The sequence below is a fragment of the Suillus plorans genome (assembly GCF_016647745.1).
Source record: "Suillus plorans strain S12 chromosome Unknown HD556scaffold_14, whole genome shotgun sequence".
Lineage (NCBI taxonomy): Eukaryota > Fungi > Basidiomycota > Agaricomycetes > Boletales > Suillaceae > Suillus > Suillus plorans.
Window position 1 is genome coordinate 523,377 of NW_024537398.1, and position 24,059 is coordinate 547,435.

General features: G+C 47.7%; 10 protein-coding genes across 10 annotated transcripts; 6 read left to right on the forward strand and 4 right to left on the reverse strand.

Moving 5' to 3' along the window:
- Positions 1-27: 27 nt before the first annotated feature.
- HD556DRAFT_1440548 (uncharacterized protein) lies at positions 28-1,738 on the forward strand (the record flags this gene model as incomplete). Its single annotated transcript, XM_041306130.1, has 12 exons — positions 28-106; positions 171-203; positions 259-278; positions 325-339; positions 389-427; positions 484-512; positions 571-584; positions 828-887; positions 936-1,070; positions 1,130-1,361; positions 1,425-1,479; positions 1,535-1,738. The coding sequence occupies 12 exons, from the start codon at positions 28-30 to the stop codon at positions 1,736-1,738; spliced, it is 915 nt and encodes a 304-aa protein (XP_041163023.1).
- Positions 1,739-2,562: 824 nt separating this feature from the next.
- Positions 2,563-4,314, reverse strand: HD556DRAFT_1353937 (P-loop containing nucleoside triphosphate hydrolase protein). Its single transcript, XM_041302422.1, has 6 exons — positions 4,286-4,314; positions 3,621-4,238; positions 3,276-3,562; positions 3,005-3,220; positions 2,767-2,944; positions 2,563-2,719 (listed from the first exon to the last, which is right to left on the reverse strand). The coding sequence occupies exons 1-6, from the start codon at positions 4,286-4,288 to the stop codon at positions 2,672-2,674; spliced, it is 1,350 nt and encodes a 449-aa protein (XP_041163024.1). The 5' UTR covers positions 4,289-4,314; the 3' UTR covers positions 2,563-2,671.
- A 117-nt stretch (positions 4,315-4,431) lies between these two features.
- HD556DRAFT_1353943 (Yip1-domain-containing protein) lies at positions 4,432-5,964 on the forward strand. Its single transcript, XM_041302423.1, has 10 exons — positions 4,432-4,520; positions 4,575-4,791; positions 4,843-4,888; positions 4,938-5,017; positions 5,072-5,135; positions 5,189-5,275; positions 5,335-5,351; positions 5,408-5,544; positions 5,600-5,669; positions 5,727-5,964. Exons 1-10 carry the CDS (start codon positions 4,481-4,483, stop codon positions 5,767-5,769), a joined length of 801 nt encoding a protein of 266 aa, XP_041163025.1. The 5' UTR covers positions 4,432-4,480; the 3' UTR covers positions 5,770-5,964.
- An 8-nt stretch (positions 5,965-5,972) lies between these two features.
- HD556DRAFT_227113 (uncharacterized protein) lies at positions 5,973-8,222 on the forward strand. Its single transcript, XM_041309952.1, has 4 exons — positions 5,973-6,267; positions 6,322-7,005; positions 7,057-7,827; positions 7,878-8,222. Exons 1-4 carry the CDS (start codon positions 6,160-6,162, stop codon positions 8,013-8,015), a joined length of 1,701 nt encoding a protein of 566 aa, XP_041163026.1. The 5' UTR covers positions 5,973-6,159; the 3' UTR covers positions 8,016-8,222.
- Positions 8,223-9,285: 1,063 nt separating this feature from the next.
- HD556DRAFT_1353980 (transcription factor iws1) lies at positions 9,286-10,751 on the reverse strand. Its single transcript, XM_041302424.1, has 5 exons — positions 10,670-10,751; positions 10,554-10,617; positions 10,268-10,492; positions 9,981-10,221; positions 9,286-9,929 (listed from the first exon to the last, which is right to left on the reverse strand). The coding sequence occupies exons 1-5, from the start codon at positions 10,706-10,708 to the stop codon at positions 9,362-9,364; spliced, it is 1,137 nt and encodes a 378-aa protein (XP_041163027.1). The 5' UTR covers positions 10,709-10,751; the 3' UTR covers positions 9,286-9,361.
- Positions 10,752-11,000: 249 nt separating this feature from the next.
- On the forward strand, positions 11,001-13,189 carry HD556DRAFT_1440552 (uncharacterized protein; the record flags this gene model as incomplete). Its single annotated transcript, XM_041306131.1, has 3 exons — positions 11,001-11,544; positions 11,609-13,073; positions 13,129-13,189. The coding sequence occupies 3 exons, from the start codon at positions 11,001-11,003 to the stop codon at positions 13,187-13,189; spliced, it is 2,070 nt and encodes a 689-aa protein (XP_041163028.1).
- Positions 13,122-15,003, reverse strand: HD556DRAFT_1463911 (periplasmic binding protein-like II; the record flags this gene model as incomplete). Its single annotated transcript, XM_041308305.1, has 10 exons — positions 13,122-13,674; positions 13,729-13,802; positions 13,861-14,055; positions 14,123-14,235; positions 14,293-14,363; positions 14,423-14,509; positions 14,579-14,668; positions 14,735-14,789; positions 14,845-14,925; positions 14,982-15,003. 10 exons carry the CDS (start codon positions 15,001-15,003, stop codon positions 13,584-13,586), a joined length of 879 nt encoding a protein of 292 aa, XP_041163029.1. The 3' UTR covers positions 13,122-13,583.
- Positions 15,004-17,025: 2,022 nt separating this feature from the next.
- HD556DRAFT_1306248 (uncharacterized protein) lies at positions 17,026-18,616 on the forward strand (the record flags this gene model as incomplete). The annotated part of the gene is made up of 2 exons (XM_041299885.1): positions 17,026-17,235; positions 17,297-18,616. 2 exons carry the CDS (start codon positions 17,026-17,028, stop codon positions 18,614-18,616), a joined length of 1,530 nt encoding a protein of 509 aa, XP_041163030.1.
- A 640-nt stretch (positions 18,617-19,256) lies between these two features.
- HD556DRAFT_1525766 (uncharacterized protein) lies at positions 19,257-20,882 on the forward strand (the record flags this gene model as incomplete). The annotated part of the gene is made up of 5 exons (XM_041309288.1): positions 19,257-19,656; positions 19,707-20,063; positions 20,114-20,296; positions 20,346-20,489; positions 20,538-20,882. The coding sequence occupies exons 1-5, from the start codon at positions 19,492-19,494 to the stop codon at positions 20,880-20,882; spliced, it is 1,194 nt and encodes a 397-aa protein (XP_041163031.1). The 5' UTR covers positions 19,257-19,491.
- An 814-nt stretch (positions 20,883-21,696) lies between these two features.
- On the reverse strand, positions 21,697-23,495 carry HD556DRAFT_1440556 (uncharacterized protein; the record flags this gene model as incomplete). The annotated part of the gene is made up of 12 exons (XM_041306132.1): positions 21,697-21,900; positions 21,965-22,019; positions 22,076-22,298; positions 22,359-22,493; positions 22,545-22,613; positions 22,846-22,859; positions 22,917-22,945; positions 23,005-23,043; positions 23,104-23,118; positions 23,170-23,189; positions 23,240-23,272; positions 23,339-23,495. 12 exons carry the CDS (start codon positions 23,493-23,495, stop codon positions 21,697-21,699), a joined length of 993 nt encoding a protein of 330 aa, XP_041163032.1.
- Positions 23,496-24,059: the final 564 nt, after the last annotated feature.

The following is a 24,059-nucleotide window of genomic DNA, read 5'->3' on the forward strand; positions in this document are numbered from 1 at the left end:
TGCTCGTTTGCATCACCCTAGAACAATATGACCCTAGTCCCAAATGATCCCAATTTGTGGCATGTCATCAATATTAATGCGAATCGTACTAGCAGCTATTTTGTAGGTTTGTGGAGCGCCGGGATAATGAAAGTGATGTTTCAATCTTGACCTTTACTATGATTTCACAGTTGTCGCTTCTACTGGAGTGGTTTACGATTCGGGTGAGCAAGGTAGTTTTCACGAACCAATGATTCGAGTTTCTTATGGTATTTCCAGCATTAAAATTCACACAAGAAGTAGGTTGATCCCATCGGAGTAGCCATCTCGCTAACAGTTTTATAGGTTGACCTGGTCTGGGTAAGCAGACTCCCACTTCAAAAAAAACGACATAATTAACTCGTGGCAGAGACAGCGCTGGTCGTTGATGACCGTTCTGTATCTCGGTGTAAGAAGTTAACGTTATAAGTGTGATTGGCAAGTCTTGCTGATTTAAAATCCTAGTTGCGCTATATCATGATAGTATATGCTGTGTATGTATGGAAGACCAAACAATTGGTGTTGTGCTAATCAGCCATCTCTCATGATCAGCATCAGTATTCTGAGTATGTCTCCCCATATGTTGTGTCTGTTTCTTCTGATCGGCAGCATGTAGTATATGTTCCGACAACAGATACAGTGAGTATTCTACACCAATGCATGATATTTCTGCCTAATTAACTGTACTCCTATGTAGGGGTGAGTGATGTTGTTGACCCGCTCCCTAGTTGAATTTGATGATTGTAATAGTTGTGAGTGTCTTTGGAGAGTGCGGTCCTCCGAGGCCGACCACTGATTGGATTATTCAGGTTATATTATGTACTTCGCGCTATGCTGGATCGTTGTAATCGTACCTGCAATGCTTGGTGGTGAGCTCTACCTTTGATAATATTGACTTGATTGAAACATCACGCAAGTCATCATGATCGCGCGGCTATATGCCATGTATCAGGGGTCAAGAAAGATGTTGATATTTCTTGTTATCATCTTCCTGATTGTCAACGTCTCTGGCGCGGTTATAATCGGCATGATGTTGAGGCATATTTCAGTAGGTAAGCTTTAGTTTATGAATGAAAGACTTGAATGCATTGGGATAATTGACTACCACCAGAGGAGGCCATTCTATCTGGCATGTACCAGTGCACTATTATGCTCGAGGGAGATGGCGCACTTCTGTGTACTATGTATTTGATGCTCATCACTATATGGGAGATCCTCGTACTGTGTCTTGCAGGTTGGGTTAGTGTAAGACACTTCCGTGAACTGCGACGACATTCAGCAGGAGGGATGATCGGAGATTGTTTCACAGTCTTAATGAAATCTCACATTGTTTACTTTGCGAGGTGAGTTTATGATCACAATGCGAATGAAATTCTCTTTTCCCGCTGAAGTTTCGCTTGCACTAGCTTTGTTGCTGTTTCTGGCCCCTCGTTCGGTTATTTGTCTCCAATGGTCTCAACAGTATGTTGATCTCTCATTAATCTCTACATGCAAGCACGGTTCATTATTTTCACAGGCTTTATATTCTCTGGAAAATCCAATCTATCTTGGAGTTCTTCAAATATTTGTGCTTATGCAATTATCCGTGCTGGGACCACGCCTGATCCTTGATGTTCGAGAATATCATGCTAAACTCGTGGACAACAGCGATGCAACAAGTGGCATGACTTCAATTGTCTTCCAGGAGCGCGTGCATCTGACAACCAGCAGTAGTGTGTAGCAAGGGAAGACATCGGGTACTCTACGGAGGGCAACAGAATATGACTTTGTACGTTTCATTATGGTGCCTACATATGTTATCTGGGTGTTTTGACGTGGCATATCAGTTGTTCGAACTTTGCGGGACAACGGCAATGCGCTGAGTTACGATCTACCTGGTCAAGCTTATGTGCCTGACTCCGTCACGAAGGTCTGCGAACATCCTTCTCGAATCTTCACATGACTACGCTGGTCAGGTCTTTGCAATCTTTAAACAAATATCTCTTTCCCCGCATATGCTCTGCATTTGAGCTTCCTGTGTCGGCCAAGCGAAGGAACTGTCCCTGGTGGAGTTTCTCCATATCTCGAATGATTACATGTGGATCTAATATATGTGCGTGAGTTCTGCAACAGCATCAAATGATACGGCTCGCAGCTGTCTCGGATAATTTGACCGATTACAGTACATATGCAAATACACGCGCTCGTCGTATGTCCAGTACCTTTTGTAAATCCATGATTTTCAGGTCGTTTCCCCCGCGCAGACGAAGGTTTCAAGCCATTGACCCAGAGATTATATCAAACTCATCATGAGCACGAACTGGTGTAGATGTTTGATAGCCACTGTGATCATTATGAGCGGAAAATACAAAGAGGAAGCGCACTTTTCACTTGAGCATGATTGTCAATGGATTATAATGTAGGTTTCCACAAGTACCAATTGCAAATTTTGAGATATCAGTGTAAGGCTGGTTCGACTAGACAGTAGTTGTCACCCCGATTGACAGTATCGTCTATGTCTGATATGCTCAGTTAAATAGGGGACCACATAGGGAGATGACAACGTGGGCGTGGACAGAAGCTTTCACAGATAGAAGAGTTACCTTGCGAAAACGCTGTACTTCAATCAGATGATAGTGTATAGAAATGTAAATTAATAGTCGACAAGGACAAGCTACAGATACAGGCCTTCGGGAGTGCCTTCGTTCTTCCTGTACAAAACCTACAACGACTCAGCAACATCACCCGTAGTTCAAACATCCAACTTACCTTTTCCCTCGCAGCAGTGAAGTCTGCTTTCGTCACCCGCATCCGACGTTCTCGCAAAGCTAACATACCAGCCTCTGTGCAAACAGCCTTGATATCAGCACCAGAAAGATCATCCTTGGCCATGATGAACTCCTCCAGATCAACATCTTCGTTCAGGCTCATCCGTGACGTATGTAATCTGTAATGGATTATTCAGTCGATGTAAGATCGGTAAGGGAAGAGAAGAGAAGAGGCCTACCGGAAGATATGCCGCTTGGTCTTCACATCAGGCAGTGGGAATTCGATCTTTCGGTCTATACGACCTGGTCGGATAAGTGCGGGATCTAGCGTCTCAATCTTATTCGTGGCCATGATAACCTTGACGTCACCACGAGTGTCAAAGCCATCAAGCTGGTTGAGTAGTTCCAACATTGTTCTTTGAATTTCACGTTCGCCACCTGATGTTGAATCATACCTCCAAAGATAGCAGCGTCAATATTCGTACGTGAAAAGTAAAACGCTTCGTTTACCGTTTGGTACCTATAGCATCAATTTCGTCGATAAAGACGATACTTGGGGCATGTTCTTCGGCTACACGGAAGAGTTCGCGAACAAGCTTGGGACCGTCACCAAGATACTTCTGAATAAGCTCGGAACCGACCACGCGCAAGAATGTTGCGGACGTTTGATTTGCGACTGCCTTGGCAAGGAGGGTCTTTCCTGTTCCGGGGACCCCGTAAAGGATGACACCCTTCGGCGGCTTGATTCCCATCTCCTCATATAGCTCCGGATGTGTTAGCGGGAGTTCGACAGATTCCTGGGTTAAGGAAAAGAAAGGTCACAAGGTAGCTCCGACAATGAAGGAGGAACCCTACCTTGATTTCTTGGATCTGGTTCTCGAGACCACCAATATCAGCGTAGCTTTCTGTGGGAGCCTTGTCTAATTTCATGACACTGACTAGAGGATCGGTATCGTCCTCCAGCACGCCGACTACCGCCTGGTTCTTGTGGTTTAGTAGGACTGAGCACCCAGGCTCAATCCTATCCTTGTCGACGAAGCTCATGATCGAAACGTATGACTCCGGGCCACTTGCAGTACTGATGATAGCATGGTCATCATCAACGATCTCCTCTAGCGTGCCCACCATCATCGGCGTCCCTCTAATATCGTCCACTTTAGACCTTTCATCCTGATTCTTCTCCTCACGAGATGACTCGGGCTTCATGCGTTCTTGGTTGTGAATGAATTCCTCTTCCAGGAGCAGGTAGTCTTTAATGCGGTCCATCTTGAGTAGACGAAGCCTACACCGTGTAGCAGGGAAGACAGGGGGTAGCTTTGAGGCAGTGGCTGGTCCTCGTCTTTTCTTCTTGCCAACACGAGTCGGCAGAGGCGGTTCCCATTTCTTCTTTGGCGGCTCGGCTTTTTTGTCCTTATTATCCTTATTATCCTGTCCCTGAGGTTGACTAGGCGGCATGCCAGATGGTGCGTTTCCCTGTAAGATAGTCAGATCAAGATGAAGGACTGTAGCTGGCTACAAACCATGTTTGCTGAAGTTCAATGGTGCTGCAAGGTGTACGTTAGAAGGACTACTCGACGCGTCAGTCCATCTAAAACGGGCGCGGAAAAATAATTCCATATATGGATGTTGTGCCAACGCGCAAGTGACGCTGCAGTACTGTCACTGCTGCTCACAATGCCCAGTGCCCATACTTTTAGTTGCAACATAAACTAACCATGAGCCATCCTCCCTTGAATTCGCGATTCATAGAAGCAGGTGAGTTTTATGTTTGCATGACGTTTGTAGTCATTTGAACAACAAGTCATACAGACGACGATGACGATGACGACCTAGACGAGCAAGACATCCCCGGGTTCTCAGCACCATCACCAGCCGTAGATAAGGGAAAATCAAGGGAAACAGAACAGCTAGCAAAGCCCTCTGCAGCTCCTACTTCAAATCAGAACGTGTCTGGCAACATTGGTTCCAATAGCCTGTCTAGCAGTTCCAACAAACAAACTGTCGGTGGCATTCGAGTCGAGACTCGGTAAGTCTCGCATATCATATTTGTATCGAATCCTGTGTAAACATTCTTTAGGTATTCTGGAGCGGACACTCTCGATGAACCTGTCACCACCACAATCGTCAGTGCGACTACCCTTACTCCGTCGTACGAGCTGACCCCAGGCCTAGGCACGCGACCTGCTTTCGGTATACTCGAAGTTGGTCCATGTGCTCTACCCTCGTAAATCTGGTGGACGCGAAGTCCTCAGGTTTGTGGCGCCTGGCACTCCAGTCGAGCTGGTTTGTTGATATCGTCTTTGCAGAGACTGGGATCTTTGGGGCCCGTTATTACTTTGTCTATGCCTAGGCATCATGTTGAGCGTGAATGTACGTCTTTTATTTATTGTGCGTACAAGGAGCTATATACTGTCCACACCCAGGCACCATCGAACCAATCGTTAGGGGTATTCACCTCAGTGATCGTGATTGTGTCCGTTGGCTCCCTTGTTGTGACCGTCCAGGCTAAGGTGGGACATTCATCACCGCTTATGCAATAATGCTAATTTTGCCTTCCAAATGGTCCTAGCTTCTTGGTGGCAGAGTGTAACCAAACTTCCTTATCTCATTTCCGTCTATGGTCCTTACGCTCCAATAATTAGGTCTTTCTTTCAAGGGCTCTGTGCACTTGGCTACTGTATAGCGCCATTAGATATTGCTGCACTTATCTCATGCTTCGTGCGTGTCATCTGGGTGCGTGCACCCGTGGCCGTGGCTGCCTGGGCTTGGTGCATATGGGGTATGCTCGACCCACCTTAATTCATATAATCACTGACTCTGAATTCTATCCCCAGCATCCGTGAACTTCTTGGACGGTACGAAAATTGAACCACAGCGCATCTTACTCGCTGTATACCCACTCCTGTGAGTTATGTCTGAAGTCTATCGAGCTACGAGAATAATGGTATTTTCCTGTTGTAGACTCTTTTACTTTGTCCTGGCGTGGATGATACTTATCCAATGATCACTTTTTGTTTCAAAGAGCTACTTCTGTGGTAGCATGCTTGCACATTTCTTAGCTCAGTGACATGTTACTTGCTACGTAGCATGCTCCCCAATGTAACAGAAGCAAATACACACCAACTTTGCAAGGGACAATGACATGGTGTAGACACTCTTCCAAAATTGACTCATCCGACGCACATACCAGAAAAGGAGAAAATGCCACTCGAGACTCGCAAGACATGCAAGGCTACCTGTTCCGTCTCACAAACGACAAGACCGAGATCACAATTAGACCCTGCAGTGGGCCACTGCATGTTTGACGAATTGTTATTATCTGATCGAAATCATGATTAAATAAGATTATGGCGTAATGAGCACAAATTTGTCATAATTTTGGGCCTCCTAAAGTATGTCTTCTAAAACCATGACAATGGGGTTCTTGTCGCTTCCTGCAGAACTGATATGTCACATTTTACTTTTCCTTACTCCAAGGGACCTTTGTCGTCGTGCAATAGCAGTCTGTTATTTCCCCATGGTCGCAAGGTTCTAGGCTCACTTATGTTGATACCAGACCTGCAAAACCTTCAGGGATGCGGCTCAGAATTCTGTACAAATTCAACACAAGCTCGAGCTTTTCGCTCAGGGCTTTACCGAGACTATTACCCCTGGCCAGGACTCCATCGACTTTTTCAAAAAGGACAGTTGTTTGAAGAAATCGGCACTCATGTCGCGGTCTGATTTCCACGTGAACACTGTTTTCCAAGAAGCAGTGCCTGCTGTGCCTGCTGCTACGAAAGAGACACAATCCTTAAAGTGCGGGCTCTGGTGGATGTCCAGAGATAACGATCTCATAATTCAGGAGTGCAAGCCAAATACCACTCAGACATGGTCCAACCACATCCTGTCCCCCATGCCGCAGCACAAGTTGGTGACAGTCATTGTCGACCCTCTGCAGGATCTTTTGGTCACAATCTTCTCATTTAACTCCATCGATGTGCTCGATGTCCTGCAAGCTCACCACGTTTTTTGGCTTGAGATTCGTATGCTTTCATCGCAGGCTCCGCATCCGGATTCAGCGTGCACTTCCTTGGACTGCAGCCATCTTTTTAATGAACGTGGCATTAATGTTGTTATGTTTATGAAAGAACCTGCAATATGCGGGGATCGTATAGTTGTCCCCTACTGCACATTCGCCCACGGTGGATGGGCGGAGCTGATGTTCATACAAGTGGTAGATTGGAGGAGAGGACAGGCAGTGTGTGTAAGTTCCATTATTGATTTTTTTCACCACTCTTAGCAGCAGCAGTATCCTGTAGGGGGCTACGAAGCTCGAAATCCTCACCAGAACATTCTCCATCTTATAGACCGACAGACGTTTGTTGTCATCGACCTGCAAGCTTCTATAAGCTTGCATACGTTACAAGAATCTGGCGAGCCGCCTCAGTGCCGAATCGTTTACTGGTTTCCAATATCTGACTCTCTGCGTCATCCACCGTGTGTTGTTCACACAACTCCGTTGGTCCAAGGCACGGCAGTTCGCCCAGACCTTATGCCCAGCTACGTACCGTTTCTTGAGTCCCAAATTATGGTCTTGGAGATGCTCCTTCCCGTATTGCCCGTTGTTCTGGTCATCGATATGGCCATTTTCTCAGAGAACGCCCTGCGTTCAGAGGACCTTGTCACGATAGACTGGTTGGACTGGGGACCACAGCATACGTGCTGCTTTCCGCATGATCCAAGCCACCGAATCAGTGTTTTTGGTAGCAGAATGGCCTATGCTCTTCCTCGATATCGGACCCCCACTCCTGGACATAGACTGGAAGCGCTATCTACCGACGGTCGCTTCTACGTGCATATATGGGACTTCAATCAAAGAGTGGTTGCCCGTTCCAAAAGCATCTCCGACTGTAACTCACTAGACCATCTGATCCGCAAGCCTCCTTTTCTAGCTCATACGTTTTACAAGAGTGACTTTAGCTCGAACCGTTCTTACACTACTACCGTCTGCCATACATCTTTTCCGACGCGTGACTTTGAGGGGTTATTCTTGGAACAGGATAGGTTTACTTTAACATGGGTAAGACGCTCTTGGTTGCAATATACAACGTTTAACGCAATTCCACTTAGGTTCGACCTGACGGGGTTGATATTCAGGTCGTTTCCCCTCATGCTGTACCAGAGACGAAGGCTTTAAGCTGTTGGCTCAGAGACTATATCATGAATTTTTGGGCATCGATGACCGTTGGTATTATATCTCACTCTTGATAATCATCACGACTCGGAGTCATGATGCATGCACCCGACTCCTAGTACATGGGTGAGGTGTTCGTAATCATGAATACAGTGATAGTAGTTGGTACCATACTCACGTCATTCCTGGTAGGCCTGTACATACGGCTACGGAGGTTGGCCATTGGCTGAGAGCTTCATACAAGAAAAAATTATTCTGGCTTGATTCTAATGCACGCGGCATGCACGTTAACCGTGGCTTCTAGACGATTTGTCATCAACGTACGTTAGGCCTGCAGGCAGTCACTCGACTTTTCAATTGCTTTCCCAAGCTTTGAGAATCTTGGCTAGTTCGCCTTTCTTTCTGCTGTCAATTTTTCTGTGCCCAGGCAGTTTACTTCGAGAACCACGGTGACGGCTGTTGGATTCATGCCGCTTCCCACATAGCTTATGTCGCATCCTAATCCTCCTCATGCCAGAGGACTTTTGCCATTGACGGTCGCTTCTACGTGCTCATGTGAGACTTCACTAAGCGAGACATTGTTCGATCTGAAAATGTTCACGACCTAGACTCACCAGACCTTCTAGTCTGCATGCCTGGTCAGCTGTCATTGTGATTTCGGGTAGAGAGATGTCATCCTCACGCTGCAATATTCGTCTTCCATGTGGACTTTTCGATGTGCCACGATTGGTTTTTAAACGTGCCTTTGGAACAGGACAGGGTCACTATAACATGGCAGGTGGCAATGTGATGTGGTCACACTGCAGTCCGAGCGCTGTTAATATCCAGGTCTATCCATACATGGACTAGAACTAATTTTTCGGCTTCGGCGCCGATGATTACGAGGAACACCGCCCCTGGCCGCCAGCCTCGTTGTTGTCTCGTGTCAATCAAGCCAACATTGTCAATCAGTTTCAAATTACTGCAGTATTTTTGGCTGATGTAAGCTGCCTATGTATCCAGCACGGATGCGTGTTACAGCCTTTCACAAAATACTAGGTCGAGTCCAAAATTAAAACAAGACAACGTCGCTATGTCCGATCAGATACCCCTATGTTCTTTTTGGGACTGGCCTTTCTGCAAAAGTTCATTACATACAGGGATCGTAATACACCATAAGCTCTCGGCTCGTGGTCTTGGCCTCCAGCACTCCCGTGACTAACGCGTGAAACTCAGTGGGTGTGTCTGCCGTGAGGTCACCTTTCCAAGCCAGCAAACTCACTGACCTTCTTCGGTCCTCGGTACGTCCGCACTCGTGTCAGCGGTAGGTAGTGACACGTATTGTCCCTGGTTCACACTTGCAGATCAACCAGATGCTATATATATTCAAAGTTTAGAATACAAAAATACTCGAATCAAGACCGCCAATATGCAGTAGTGCTCATGCGCGAGTGGCCATCTTTCTAGAAAGGGTCCTCAGCCGCTCAGCATTGACTTTCCTCCGCACCGTATCAGTATCCACACTCGGGTTACCCTTCATCACGCTCGCACTGGTTCTCGGCGCAACCGTGTACGTGCCAATTTCTTTTTGCGGGATCATAACAGCGTTCTTCCGGATCCGGTTCTTTTCTCCCTCCTTTGCACGTGCTAAAATAGCGTTGAGACGTTCGTTTGTGCGCTCCGTACCATCCTCCTCTGCCATGGGAACAACACGATCACGGTATGAGGCGCTACGCTTGATAATAGGGCGTGACCAGGTGGATACGAGTTCGTTAGCGATGCGCTGTACATCAGATGTGACACGTTTGCATTTGGTGTAAAACAACACAACCCGTCCCAGGCCAGATTCTTTGAGCACGGCACTGTCGATAAATTCCATGCGTTTTAAAATGGGGAAAAAGTCACGCTGGATATTAAGCGCCGGTAGAGAGCGGTCTGGGAGCGGCTCCAGCCAGCGACGGACACCTTCCAAAAGATTGTTGTCCATTATAGACTGTGAGAGTGATTGTCTGGGGGATATTATTAGCGCTCGGGTCAAACAAAAAAGGATAGCTGCGCACTTGCGAAGCACCTCCATTACTTGAGGAAGGAGTTTCAATTTGTTGGTTGCGGGCAGCTTATCGCGGTTAGCTTGTTCGTCATCAGCTGCGGCACCAAGCATGGCCTCCCTCAGACGTGATACTTCCTCGTCTGCGAACCGATCCAAAATCTCTTCGTCATCTTTTTTCGGTTTCTTCTGTCGATTTGCCTTTTTGGGCTTAAGTATGGCATCGAACTGCATATCTAGCCGAAGTTTGTTTGCTAGAGAACGGTTAGTCAGGGCCGGTAATTCAATTCAAAGACGAACCTTTCTCAGGAGGAAGTTCGTTAAGGTCTTCCTCGGTGAGTGGTTGTTTTCTCTTGCGCTTCTTCTGCACCCTGCGAGGTTCATCGTCCTCGCGACGTTTGACACGCCGTTTGGTTTTCACATTACGCTCCTGCACGTAAGCATCGCTGGATTCTCCAGATGAGCCGAATGCATCTGCTTCAACGGGACGGCGTTGCTGCTGTCTCTGACGCTGTTGCGGGGCATCTGTGAGAGAATAAAAGGCGTTGAGTTGGAGATAAAGTGAGAATGGATAAAAAGAACATGCCATCTTCCTCTGATGATAGTTCAGAGCCGTCGCCAAAGATGTCGCGCTCGAGATTTTCCCCTTCCTGCTTTTAGTTAGCAGCGCTGACGTACGATTCGTTTGAAATAAAAACCTACTCCTGTTGCTGCTGCTGCTGCTGCTGCTGCTGGTGGCATTAGAGACAATGATGAGCGTAACCACTGACCAGTGAGTGGAGCAAACAACAGTAAAGTGGAGCTACCGGATTACATAATAAATATTATGACAAGGAGGAATTTCATCACGCCCAATTTATTGATACCCAGGATTACATAATATGACAGGGAGGGACCACGCCTAATTTGTTCGTACCCCTTCCAACTTAAAGTGACCATGAATCAGAGTCACTAGGAAATTTAGCGACTGTCGATCCCCCCTACCACTGAACCAAAAAAATATTAATGACCTATGCTCCTTCCCTTCCTTGCCATGGATCCATACGTTGAGCGCACTCCATCGCTCACTAACTCTGATTCTTCAAGATCTAGCACCTCAAGTGATCCCGTTTCCATGGACCCACCAATACTCAACGTCAGAGACAGGCCTCTTCCTTCAATACCCCGTAAATCGTCTCAAAAATCATACCATATACCTTTCCCTACTCCAAGGGAAAGACCTACATACCCAAACGACTCACTGCGCTCGGCTAGAAGGCCGAGCCTCGTTCACGACCGTCCACCGCAGCGCGCTTCATCCTTGGCTAAAACATTGGCCTGGAAGAGAATGCATCGTGCGGCCGTCTATTCCCTCAAGCAACCACATATTCTTGCTCGCTTATTACAATTCATGCAATGGGCTGATTTTTACGTCCTATTATCAACGTGTGCCGATATGAGGCATCTCTGGAATACTCGCGATTTTAGGGATGTCGTACTATCCCATTTTGTCCCAGGCTACAGCTACGCTCTCAGGCATCGTGACCTCTCCAAGTGCCAAGACTTGGATATTTCCCTTCAAGACCTTGACCTCCTGCGTTGGTTTTCTTTTGTTCGGTTGATATCCTGACGTTAACGTTACTGCGCACTTGTTAATTTTAGTTATCTCGCAACGCGTTCCCCCCCATCAATATCCTGTTCACGCACTCAGGAGTCTACCGAGTCTACCGCCCAGCCGAGATTATGACGCAACTATCGCGAAATTAACCCATAAACTCGCCCTTCTCTGTCTCACGCACTCACGTTTCGTACTACTTCTTCAGTCCCTCGTCCACAGTTCTTCTCTTCCCCTACCCATTGATGACGACTCCTATTTTCAATCCCCACGGCTTTCCTCGGTTCCCCCCACACTGCCTCATGGCCTCCGCGAACTCACATTTCCTGCCCCTCTGTCATACGTATCTGAAGCAAAAGCCCCGCCGAGCGCTTATTTATCAGGTACTGAGTCAGATCGGAGGCGGTCCACCCAGTCATCGCATAATCCCATGCCAAGGAGTCGAGACCCTCCAAGACCCAGGACCGCTGCTGACTTCAACCCGTCAATCAATCAACCGAAACAGAGGAAACTTTCCATATTCGGTGGAAAAAATCCTCCGCCCCCTCCACTCTCGGAGCCCCGATCTCTCAAATACTATGATGCCAGATGGCGGCGCACTATCGCTGGCACGCCACCTCAAACGTCTGCGCCACTAGGCACTTACGCGAATAATCGGAATTTTATGTCAGAGGATGACATCAGAAAGTCTGTAATGCGTACCCACCGACGCACAGGATCTAGTGGGATGTCCAGTACCTCATCTTCGGCTAGTGGTAGTCCATCCCCACCAATATCTCGCAGAACGGCGCAAGACTCTCTTGGCCTCTCCACTGGCTCCCCACATGAGCTTTACACGGCAATTTCACGAACTCGGGCGCCGGTGCTGCGCGTATTCGTACCTTGCACAGGCCTCGTCCCTGAAACAATCTCGTTATGCGAACAACAGCTGATCGACAACGGCCTCTGGGAACACCTCTCAACCGGGGATATCGTCTGCAACTTCGGCTTCCTCCCTGTGGCTCCCGAATCGGACGAAACATCATTATCGCAAGAATCCGATAGCGCGCTACGCAAATCATGGCTGCTTTACAACGGTTACGCACTTGTTCCGTTCACCCCTCCTGTGCCTCCGCCCCTTGATGACCCCCTCAGCCTTCCATCACCACTATACTATTCACATATCACGCCTTCCCACGTTCACCCTCTATTTGCATTCGCACCTCCAGGTGGCGGTGGCGTCCCTGAGCTCAACCTAGTACAAACAACAGAACGCGTCCGTTCACCACAGTCCCGCGGAGGATGGGCCGCAGCGAAGAAGTACATGTGGGTCGCGCGTGCACGCGTCGGCATGGGTTTCATTGACGTCGACGATGGAATCGGCGAAGGATGGCGGGGTGAATGGGTCCTCGAGACGGAGGGCACCCGTGAGGGGCGACAAACGCTTGTAGATTGTCTATCAGGGGAAGCAGGTGAGGTTTTTGTGTGGGAGTTTGTGAGGGAAAAGAGTGGCAGCGGGCGAATATGGCTAAAGTGGGTGTTTTTTTGATTGGTTGGATGGATAGGCGTGCTGATTCTATTGTTTTAGACTTGTACGACCGTTACAACCTCCGGGCTCATCAATGGACATTCGTATGTTACAATCTTGAGGACTTTTATTGCTGTGTAGAGAACAGTTTTACTTTTACTGCATTTGCCATTTGCACCATTACTACGTCGGACGCTGCATTAGGATTGACTCTATTTCTACATACTGACTTTTTCACGGCGGTTGGATATTTATCGACTATGTGTAGGGTATATGTAACTGTCATGATCAGCTGTCACAATTCACTGCTGCTTATCTACACGCTCTCAATTTTTCGATGCTGGCATGGTGGAACGTTCTTCAACCAAGGACCCGGTCCGTTCATTACCGCCCGTCTAGAATTGGGACTTCATCAGGTAATTACGGCTTTCTTCTCTACAGACACGATAAGTACGTATCACAAGGGGTGATGCATACTATGATCAATAACAATAGAAGTAATGAATTTTCACGTGTCAAACGAGTGTCACGATGTCCAGGTTCACGAAATGATCCCGCTTGACAGCTCCTTCAGGCGGGGCCACTACGCCAGCTTGTTGCAGGACACTAAACGCGGTTTAGCACGAGGAACAAACTGGAACACAGGAAAATGACACTTACCTCAACGTGTCAGTGATGACGTTCCACGGTATCGTTGAGCAGTCTTCAGGGTACTCCACAGCATCGAGCCACTCCTTCACAAATAAACACACTGTCAACCCTCCTTCGATCAGACCAAAGATAAGATATCACCTTGACGTCTGTTTCAGGATAGCTAAAGGTGTCCATCACAAACTTGACGCTCGGTCCTGCTCGGGCCTCTGCAGACGCAAATGCACGGACGTGGCGCGAGAGATTATTGAGGAACGTGCGTACGGCAACTGGTTCTGCTCGTGTCGGGTGCGCCGCAATGAGCCAGGAGGGCCATGGCGTTGGGACTTGACCGATCTGGATCCGAATTAAAATGAGATTGGTCAGTATAGTAATGTAATACGACTAGTCTCAAACAGCTTACGAAGCGGCACTCCCCCGCGTCGGAAAACGGTTTCGTGGTGAACCATTCCCACATGAAAGCGCTCGTCGTCCCGTCATTCACGGAATTAATGAGGCCGTGGATGTCGTTATTGACTGTGCATCAGCTTTTGTGTTAGACATGCCGAAGGAGGGAGACGATTAGACACGCACCTTGGAACTTGAGCTCACTCGTGGGCCAGCGCTGCTGTAACGCCATGACGTACGCCATTGTCTGACTCCCGCTACGTCATCCCGAAACATGATCGTGATGGAGGCATGTGATTTTGGGTGCGAGGCTCACCTGCCATTTCTTGAAATACCGATCGTGCTACCTTGGAGGTCGGAGATTTGATTGTATGCTGAGGGTTTGTGCCCCGTTATGACCGCCCTGTGATAATGATATGATTATACATCCATTTAGAAATCAATCGGTTGTGAGAAATGGACCCGGGCGCACCAGCGGAGAGGCGACGTGACGTAACTCCCTACGAGCTTATACGCCTCCGATCCCTTTGCGATCCCTGCGATCAAGGGATCTGTGAGAGCTCTGTTTCGGTATTGGACGACAAGATAAGATCAGAAATATTGCTTTTAGAGATCGGGCGAGGCGTACATTGCGATATCGATTTCATCCTTCGTGAGTCGGGAGATCAGCTGACCCGTGCCACCTGTGTTGGATGTTTGCTCCAATACCGTAGGGGATGAGTGAATTGAGGGGCGTACTGGGGCACTCGACAAGCGTAAACGTCGAGCCCTTGTCTTCGGCTTCGAACTGCAAAAGGGGAGAACAGAAGTGTTCTCGGACTAGTAAATTAGGTGTCAGATGTCATTTTCTTCAAGCGATTTGAGTAGACGAGTACCATATCCAATCCTTAGAACCATGATAAGCCTGAGAGCACAAGAGACGCTGAGAAAGTCAGTTCCGACATCTCGTAAAGACTTCGGAACGGTCGGACTTCCAATTTCATATTGGCCCCTGTCACATGCCCCCAGTGCGCAGGCATTGACTTATCGAAATTCATCTTCCACAAAGTGCAGACAGAAACAGATGCACAGAAATCAGTCACTGCCCACTTCGACATCATCACATATCTGCATGTGACCTGACAGGGAGATTTAATCAGTAGTGTTGTGCTTCTTGCTGTGGATGGACGAGCCGGTGCAAAATCAGGAAGTGAAGTGGTGGTACATATACTAAGTGAGGACAAGTGTAGGACGTACTGCACGAATTGAATCAGGGACGCACGTACGTAGTGGGGGAGGAGAGATACATTCAGAGTAAGCGACTAATATCACGCCGAGAGCTGTGAGAGGGAAGGTCAGTCTCGGAAAGGATGTGGAACGTTCACTCTGAATAGTATGTCATTATCAATGACAGAAACGAGGCATGTCATGGACAAGTACATTACCTCTTCGTGAAGTGAACAGAGTTAATCACAGGTCTGCATAGGCTAGTTTAACATTTGACGGGAATAGCCCGCTCGAGAATGTAGCTATCGATGGTGAGCTGCATTACAACGAGGAAAAATCGGATCAACAATACGCACTGCATATGTACTGGTGGCACGTGGATCATGTATTATTATCAATGGCCCTCCTATGGCGCGACGCACCGCATAAGTCCGCAGACTGCTTGCCGCCGAGCCGAATGCTTTATCTGCATCACGTTGGGGGGATGAGTTTCACGCATTAGGGATCCCCGCACCGTCTTATCTTCAGCTGGGAGCCGGTCAAGATCGGAGAAAGAGGGGCACCGAAGCTGAGGCGCTCAAGCCTCCTAGACTTGTCTTGATTCACAACAGGAGTGACGAGCCTAGAGTTAGACGTGTTATTCTGAATGTGCGCTGCCAGACGTCACGGTATGCTCGCAGGAGTGTACTTTGGTAGCAAAGAGTCGGGCTGATTTTTGGACGTTGGACACTTTGCGAGCTGCACAGAGGTAATATCGAGACGTGTTATCGATACCGATTAATAGGCGTTGTGGGGCATGCCAATACAAATCTGCTGTTTGGATGACAACTCGGAAGCACGGGCGTAAATATCGGGAGGAATGATTGAGCTTACGCATGCGAATATAAATCAGTGCAAGGGTTCGCGTGAACTGGAGGCTTTTCGCATGAACAAGTCCCCGGCGAAACACTCGACGTATCGTACATACTCAGGTAGTAATAAGTAGACACATCACCCGTGAGAAATGCTTTGTCCTCCGAATCGGCAAACAGCGACACTTGGTTGAACCGGGTGCTTCCGAGCCACCTGCCAGTATGAGCTAGTAAAGAAACTCATGCTAAACGAACTATGTTTTGAGGCCCATTCCCTTAACAATAGGTGTCCCAGTTATCTTTTTTGCGCTCTTGTTATGATCATCAACTCACAATCGATTCTGACTGAAGTCTCATTACAAGCCATGTTTAGTAGGCCATTCCGACGGTCTGAACTCTGACCATTTGTCAGTACGTTGAATCTCTGCTCGGACCTCTTTGGCTGGCACTTCGAGGCCAACCAACAGGCGCCGGTGCTGAGAGGGGGAAAAGCGCAGAATATGCTGTCCGCGCTCTCGTCCTAAAATTACTCCATATACATGGTAAGGCTTGCATGTTTTGACGTAGATAACATTTATTTTGCTCCGGATATTCTGCAGGGAACACCGCACTGTAAGTGCTGTGCATGCAGCCAAAAGATGCTGTTTTAGCGACAGTGGTGGACTACAGCTGTAGTGCTAGCGGAACAATGACGCTCTTGTGTCTACAAGAGAGCAGCCGATCAAGTCAATGATGCCATGACCTCCACAAGTGGACACACCCGCTCAAAAAAAAACACCAGAAGACCTGTGGGTCTGTAGATTCCTGTAAGCTTAGTTATATAGGAGGTAGTGTGCTTGAGCACCAACCACAACTTTTGATCATGCATCGCTTTTTTGAATTTGACGATATCATCCATGCCGTGTTACAACATGTCAAATCCTCTGCGACGGACTTGGTGAACGTGGCGATGACATGCTCCAGGCTGGCAGGTCCCGCCCTCAATATCCTCTGGTCCGAACAACGGAGTCTAGCACCTCTCATTATGTGTCTACCGGAAGACGCCTGGGAGGTCGTGGAGGATCATACTATCGTAAGTCAAGTGTGTCATTTGAGTCTTGACAGGACAATGTTCACCGTCCTCCTATTTGCAGAATCTTTCTAGAGAACCAACTCCCATTGAGTGGGAGCGCCTTAGAATAAATGCATCGAGAGTGCGTCGACTTCTTACTGATAACTGCGAGCCCCTGGAGCTACAACCCAGTGGCCGTGTCTTACAGAGACTTTTCGAGCGGTTCCCTCCTATCAGACTCTTCCCGAACCTTTGCGAATTGGATTTCGAGGCCACATTTGGTTTTCTGGAGTGTAGTTCAAAAGTCTTGCTACTTCGGCAGTTCCTGTCGCCTAGATTGGAAGCGCTCGCGTTTGATGTAGCTGGCTTGCCGGCGCATGAAGTAGAGCAATTGCTTGCTGCTCTTCCCGCAGAAGCGTACGGTTTGCGCCAGATGATGATATTGGCGGACAATGGTGCCAAAACTGTTACAGTCCCTCCGAGCCTCAGAAAGCTGCCAAAGTTAACGCAGCTGGCCATTTACGCAATCGATACATGTCTGACGAGGCAGACAATCAACAATATCCAGCAAGCACAACGTCTGCAAACCCTCAACATTTCTTTGCGCGGAGCCTCCTGTGATGCGGGCGATATACCCTTTGAATTGCCTAGTCTCGAATTTTTACGTCTCTTTGGCGATTCCTTGCCACAGTGCACGCACTTCCTTCGTCAAGTCACCACCCGACAACTACAATTAATCGATATCTGTTACTACAAGCCTGCTCGCCCGACCGAAATCGCCGCCTTCATAGAATCCTTGTCCACGTTATGCCAAAATTTCAGATCCTTGAAACAATTCTACCTGGTCGATTCATCAATTGTGAATGATGATGAACCCGCCGCCCCACTCCCCTCTCAAATCTTCCGACCCTTGTTCAAGTTCAACGAACTGGTATCTGTTGTATTCCTCGGCATTGGAGACTACAACCTTGACGATAGGTTCATCAATGATGTCGCAGTTGCCTGGCCGCTTATTCAGGATTTGAAGTTCACCGCCTCAAGGAGGCATGCCGGTTGTAACGTCACCTTTACCGCCCTGATGTCACTGGCGTCAAGGTGTAGATTGCTGCAATTTTTGCATCTGACGTGCGATGCTACACAGGCGACGATAATTCCTCGAGCACCGGACGGGACCAACGAGTTTTGGCCCACGCAAACCGCCCTTTGCAATCTGCACCTTGGGTACTCCGAGATGTCGGAAGTCTCGGGCGTACCATATTTCCTAGCTGAAGTATTTCCGACTCTATCGCATTTCTACTGGTATCGCAACACTGGGGACTTCGGTATCGATATTCTTATGGAAGCAGCACTGGAAGTAGCACGGCAAGAACTAAGGCTGGTTCGGGGCTTGAATGCACCATAGAAGGCGCCTCCCAACGCCCATTCTCTGAATGTAGGATTTTTTTTATTTGTCGCTGAGCCTGGAAAAGCGCAGTGATGCATGGTGTGGAGCGGCCGCGTAGTACTACTAAGCATGTCGAAGGCGGGTGGCCGAATCCATGCCAGAGCGTGTTGAAATCGGATGAAACATGGAAGAAGTGCACTAGTGACTTTCAAATGTCCACGGGCCGGTTCTTGCCCGACATAACATTTAGGGTTCTGATCTGTTGGTGCTGTTGCCGCATTGCATGCGAAGAGACTTGGCCTTGAGCCTCGTTGATTTCTTTGACTATTTGGACTTCCCGTCAGGCTCGTGGTCACAGTGGCAGTGAGAGAAAATATTGTTCCCCCAGCTCCCTTCACTCCTCTTTGTCGTTCCTTACTAGACAGACGCGAAATATGCTCAGCGAGCTCACCGTCTAGACACAGTCAAATCCTGATAGTCTGTCAGCTTGGACGACGCACTGCCAATCGGAAGCTCGGAAGCATGTAGTGCCTTCCTCACCTTACATCAAGTGAAAACATGTCTCCTCACCCGAGGGTGTGCCCGTCTCTATCAGGATTGCGTGATAAAAGGCAATTCTCATCATCGAAGTTAATTGAAGAGAAGTTTTAAGACATACATGACACAAGTATCCGCAACCTTTCTTCTACACATGCACCAACCAAATCCCGGTGGTTAGCGAGATGAAGAAGGGCATATTACAAAACAGACGTCGAGCAATGGAAAACTGTAGTAGTAAAAGTGGAGGGTGTCACCGTGACGACTCACGAGTGGTTGCTAGTACATTCGGTGATGCGGGATCCGAGATATAAACACTACCTTGCCGTCAACGTAAGCCCTAAATTTCAACCACAATGTTGTTGTTACTAACCGAATCAACAGTCTTTTACTGGAATATTGTGAATGAACGCACCAGTTACTTGAAGGATGCGTGTAGTGGTACTGACAACATATCAGCATGGGTACAAGGGGTTCAAGAACCAACTATCACCTTTACAGGCGACAAACGAGCTGCAGGAGTATGTTTGGTAAATGATCATCTTGTGCATCGTGCTCACTATCTCTTCAGACCAATGTGGGTGTGGTCGACAGCATGCCTCCAGCCAAGCGCATGAAAACAGTGACAGTGCGGGAGGAGAAATTGCCATCAGATTCAGATTCAGATTCAGATTCAGAAGCTACAACAGCACTTCCTACTACAAGACACAGGAGTATCAGCTTGGACTCCCTTCCCGCCAGCTGCTTCGACAATAATGCTTGGCATGGTGTATTCCTCCCGACTATTGCACATGCTGCCGGCGGAGAGGGCGTTGATCCATGGTTCATTGACGATCACAGTCTGCTCACAATCCTTGTAAAGGCCTGGAGGGTTGTATACGAAGGGAAACTTTCGTTGAAACGCTGCATTGATGTAGTCTGTCCTGCGGTATGTCTTACCAACACAGATGGTCGACTCCTGATAACTCTTTCATACAGTCTAAGCAAGCGTTGCATAGGTGGCGCAGTGGATTTGGATGTGCTGCCCTCATTATGATCACGAGCTTCATGGCATCTAATCCTGCTTCATTTTCAACTTACGAGCAACGCTCCCGGTTTGCCAAGTATTATCTTTATAAAAATCGGTTTCTTTTCAGGAACGATTCTTCTAAAGACAAGAAGGTCGGGGCACCTGTTATGCTTAATTCATGCTAACATCCCTGTTGTTTAGGAGTGGACGGGGATGTGGAAATCGAGATCCATACTGCAAACATTTGCAGCCCACCTTGATTACACTCGAGGTTGCGTGCCTATCGAAGCTCCGGGATGCGACGAGCAACTCAGTCGAATAGCACTTGCACTCTCTGCAGTAGCGGTAAGCTATATGATTATTTTACTACCCTATTGCACTAATTGTTGTTAGGTTAAGCGCGCCTTACGTCTCCTTTCAACCGGAGAGATGAGTTTTGAGGTTACGACTGCAGTTGCGAAAGGCAAGAGAAAGGTCATGCGAAAGAGTGAGGCTCAAGCCTTGAACAATGACTTATTATGGAAAGTTATCATAAGCAACAATGAGGACTTCTCCGAGTCGCTATGGGGGTATGATAGTCGTATGTTTCTGAATGCAATCAACCGCATACCCGCAGAAAATATGCTGGACATTGTGAAGAGCGCAGAACCATTCATGGCAACTGCCACTGACCACATAGAGATAAATAGTGTGGAGAATATGGATGAGGAGTACGTCGATCTCTTGGATTTCCGATGAAGGTGAGTACTTGGTCTTTTTTGAGTATCGTTTTTATGAGAAGTAATGATCAGCGGAATTCAGACCCGCTAGTCAACTTCGTCCATCACCCTCGGTCACCCTTCCAGCATTCCCTCGTTGCTTACATATAATCCCAGTCGCCTCTCTATTTTGCCTTTCCGCTATTGTGGCCTTAATTTTCATTTTCTTTGTCATGAAATTTTACCTCATCGTGCATCCTACTTCATCTTTACCACTCCTTAAATCCATCTTAATCGCTGCAAGCTTTGCATGATACTTCAGTAATATACCAAGAAGTTGCTGAAGCTGCGCGGAAGAATGAACGTTGAAGACAGACCCGCGCGAGAAGGCAATATTAGATAGGGAGCAGAAGGTGAAAGCTAGTTTGAATGCTGCCGGCTGGTCTCGCAGGTGGGCTTTGCGCTTTGAATTGGCGTCCTGAATGATGTATGTCCAGTAGCTCAACTCGGTGATGAGTGCGCATATCCTGTGCTAGCGAGAAATCGTCGAGAAACGGTGAAACAGCTCATTGTTTGACCGCAATCTAGAAACGTCGCTCACGTCTCACAGCTTCGTACTTCACTTAAACAATAGCCTATCATCTGACAGATCTATATCCATTTCCTGTTCTCACTCACCTTTGCCTCTCCTCCGCAGTCGCTTCCACCCTATTCCGATCACTTGTTACCTCATTGTCAAACTCTATCAAGTAGCAGCTCAACGTTTTGGGCAGCTAGTGCCAGTAGTGATGCACGAGTAAACTCTTGTTGCCTGTAGAGGCCCGACGAGAGTAAATCATATTGCATCTTCGGAGTTACACGCTAATGCTAGTTAATACATGCACGCGATCTAGGGAAGCAATTGAGATCATGCTAGATCCTGTGTCAGAGTTGATCATGAGCTTCGCGTGATATTCTCGAATACTGAGGATCAGCCGTGGTCCCAGTACAGCTGACTGCACAATGCTGAATAGTTCAAGAAAACCAAAATAAGTCAGGGTTGTTGGAGAATATGGATCCTATGAAAAATGATGTATCAATGAAGCGTGGTTGCATTCGGAGGTCAGTGACACTTTGGCGTACCTTTGGCATCGTTGGCGAAGAATAACCGAGGAACAAGCATAAAACTACAACAGAGCTGGTATATGCGGAGCTTCAACGGAAAATACAACCACGTTCACGTTATCGACTCACCTCACAAAGTAACTCATGTGAGTTTTCATTAACACCACGAAACAGCCCCTAATAACACCTCCCGCCGAGTGTCGCCCCAATTCACGGAAGTGCTTTAGAGCAATCCGGACTGCAAGACACAGTATGAAGATCTCCCACACACCGATGAGGATCCAACAGATGTTGTTCAAATGTCCGGGATTGTCAGCAACGCACTGATAGGTGCCAGAGAGAATGAATTGTTCTGAAAAATTATCAATGAGCCCGAGGCACTCGAAGTCTTCGATCCATAATTGAAGCTTACCCGCTGAAATATACCTCATGTTTATTTTGAACATCACTGTGTTGGCGACAATGATGGCTGTGAAGACAACAACGAGAAGTACCAGAACCTTTCTGGATCGTTGATACATGGCATATAACCGAGCAATCATGATGACTTCGCATGATGTTTCAGTGAAGTTGAGGTATCACAACTGCGTAGACTCACCACCAAGTATTGCAATTAGGACCAATGTCGTCCAATATACCGCGAAGTACATGTAAAGGCCTGGCACATCTAGTCAATGATAAGTCTCAGAAGATCACATGAACTCACAACTGTAGTAACCATGATGATGGATCAGAAAGCTGTCCAAGAACGTTGCTCACCCCTCCATGATAGTTGATTAGTAGACGGGTATGGAAGGGATCAGTACGAAATGCTCACTGTATCTTTCAGAGGTATTATCTGAATAGTCACTGTATGCCGTTGATCAGAAGCAACAAACAATGCATATGATGAGACTCACACTGTATGTTCATACTGATGGTGAGACATGGGCGATCAGCACAACACCGGACATTAGCTCTCCAAACATACATAGCATACATTATTCCGACGTAGCGCACCTAGGATATCATCACATCAGCTCAACTTGTTAAGCACACGTATAGCACGAGCTACATACAGCGAGATACAGGACAGTCGTGAGGGACCAGTGTTGCTTCTGTCGCGGATTGATGTTATTGTTACGTCGTTCCTTTGGACATGAGGGCTCTCAGCTCACCCAAATCAATTCAACCTATGAAATTATTTCAGAGAGATGACTGTTCTGGTAATGGCATTAACCTACCTCTTGTCCGAATGCAAGTACTGGAGAAGCCATCAGGATATCAATCAATAGTTCATGCAATCTTGCTCACTCCAATCGTATATTACGCCAGTCGAGGCAGCAACTACAAAAATGCAGCAAAGGGTAGATCAGCATATCGTCATCTCACTGGCTCTCTACTAGTACGTACCCACCAAATAGCTCGAAAAAATATGTGAATTGATGAGCGGCCACCAACTGGGATCATTTGAGATGATGGTCATACTACTATTAGAGGATGTGAGTGGGCGTCGAGCGAGCGAACGAGCAGCGAACTTGGTGGATGGACGTATGAGGATGACATTCATGCTGCAGCAAATATAAAGCAACATATGACCATGTGAAAGCACCAAAATTAGCATAACGCCCAGCAAACACTCACCGGTTCGCTGCCCAAGTCACTGCCGAGATAAGTACCATCCGGCCATCCCTTGGTTGCACTGGGCTGAGTCGTACCACTGCACTGGCACTGCTGCATATGGAACAATATGATTGCCGACGGAATGGGGCCGAAACGTTGGTCCAGTGCGTGGCTTGAGGAGTCACAGCATCGACAGCAAGTTGATATTATATTGATATTGCATTGATAAGACTGATCTACGGCAGATGGGAGCCACCTTATATTCTGCCATCGCCAGAACGCTGCCACTGTCTGTAGCCCGGGGCTAGCCCATAGGATTCACACTAGTGTTTCTACCGCCAGTGGCGAGCCAAGTGACAGTAAGCCGTGTGAAGCCTATGGGCTAGCCCCGGACTACAGGCCTACAGCCAGTGGCAGTGTTCTGGCGATGGCGGAATACAAGGTGGCTCAGTGTTTCTACCGCCACTAGTGGCGAGCCAACAGTAAGCCGTGTGAAGCCTATGGGCTAACC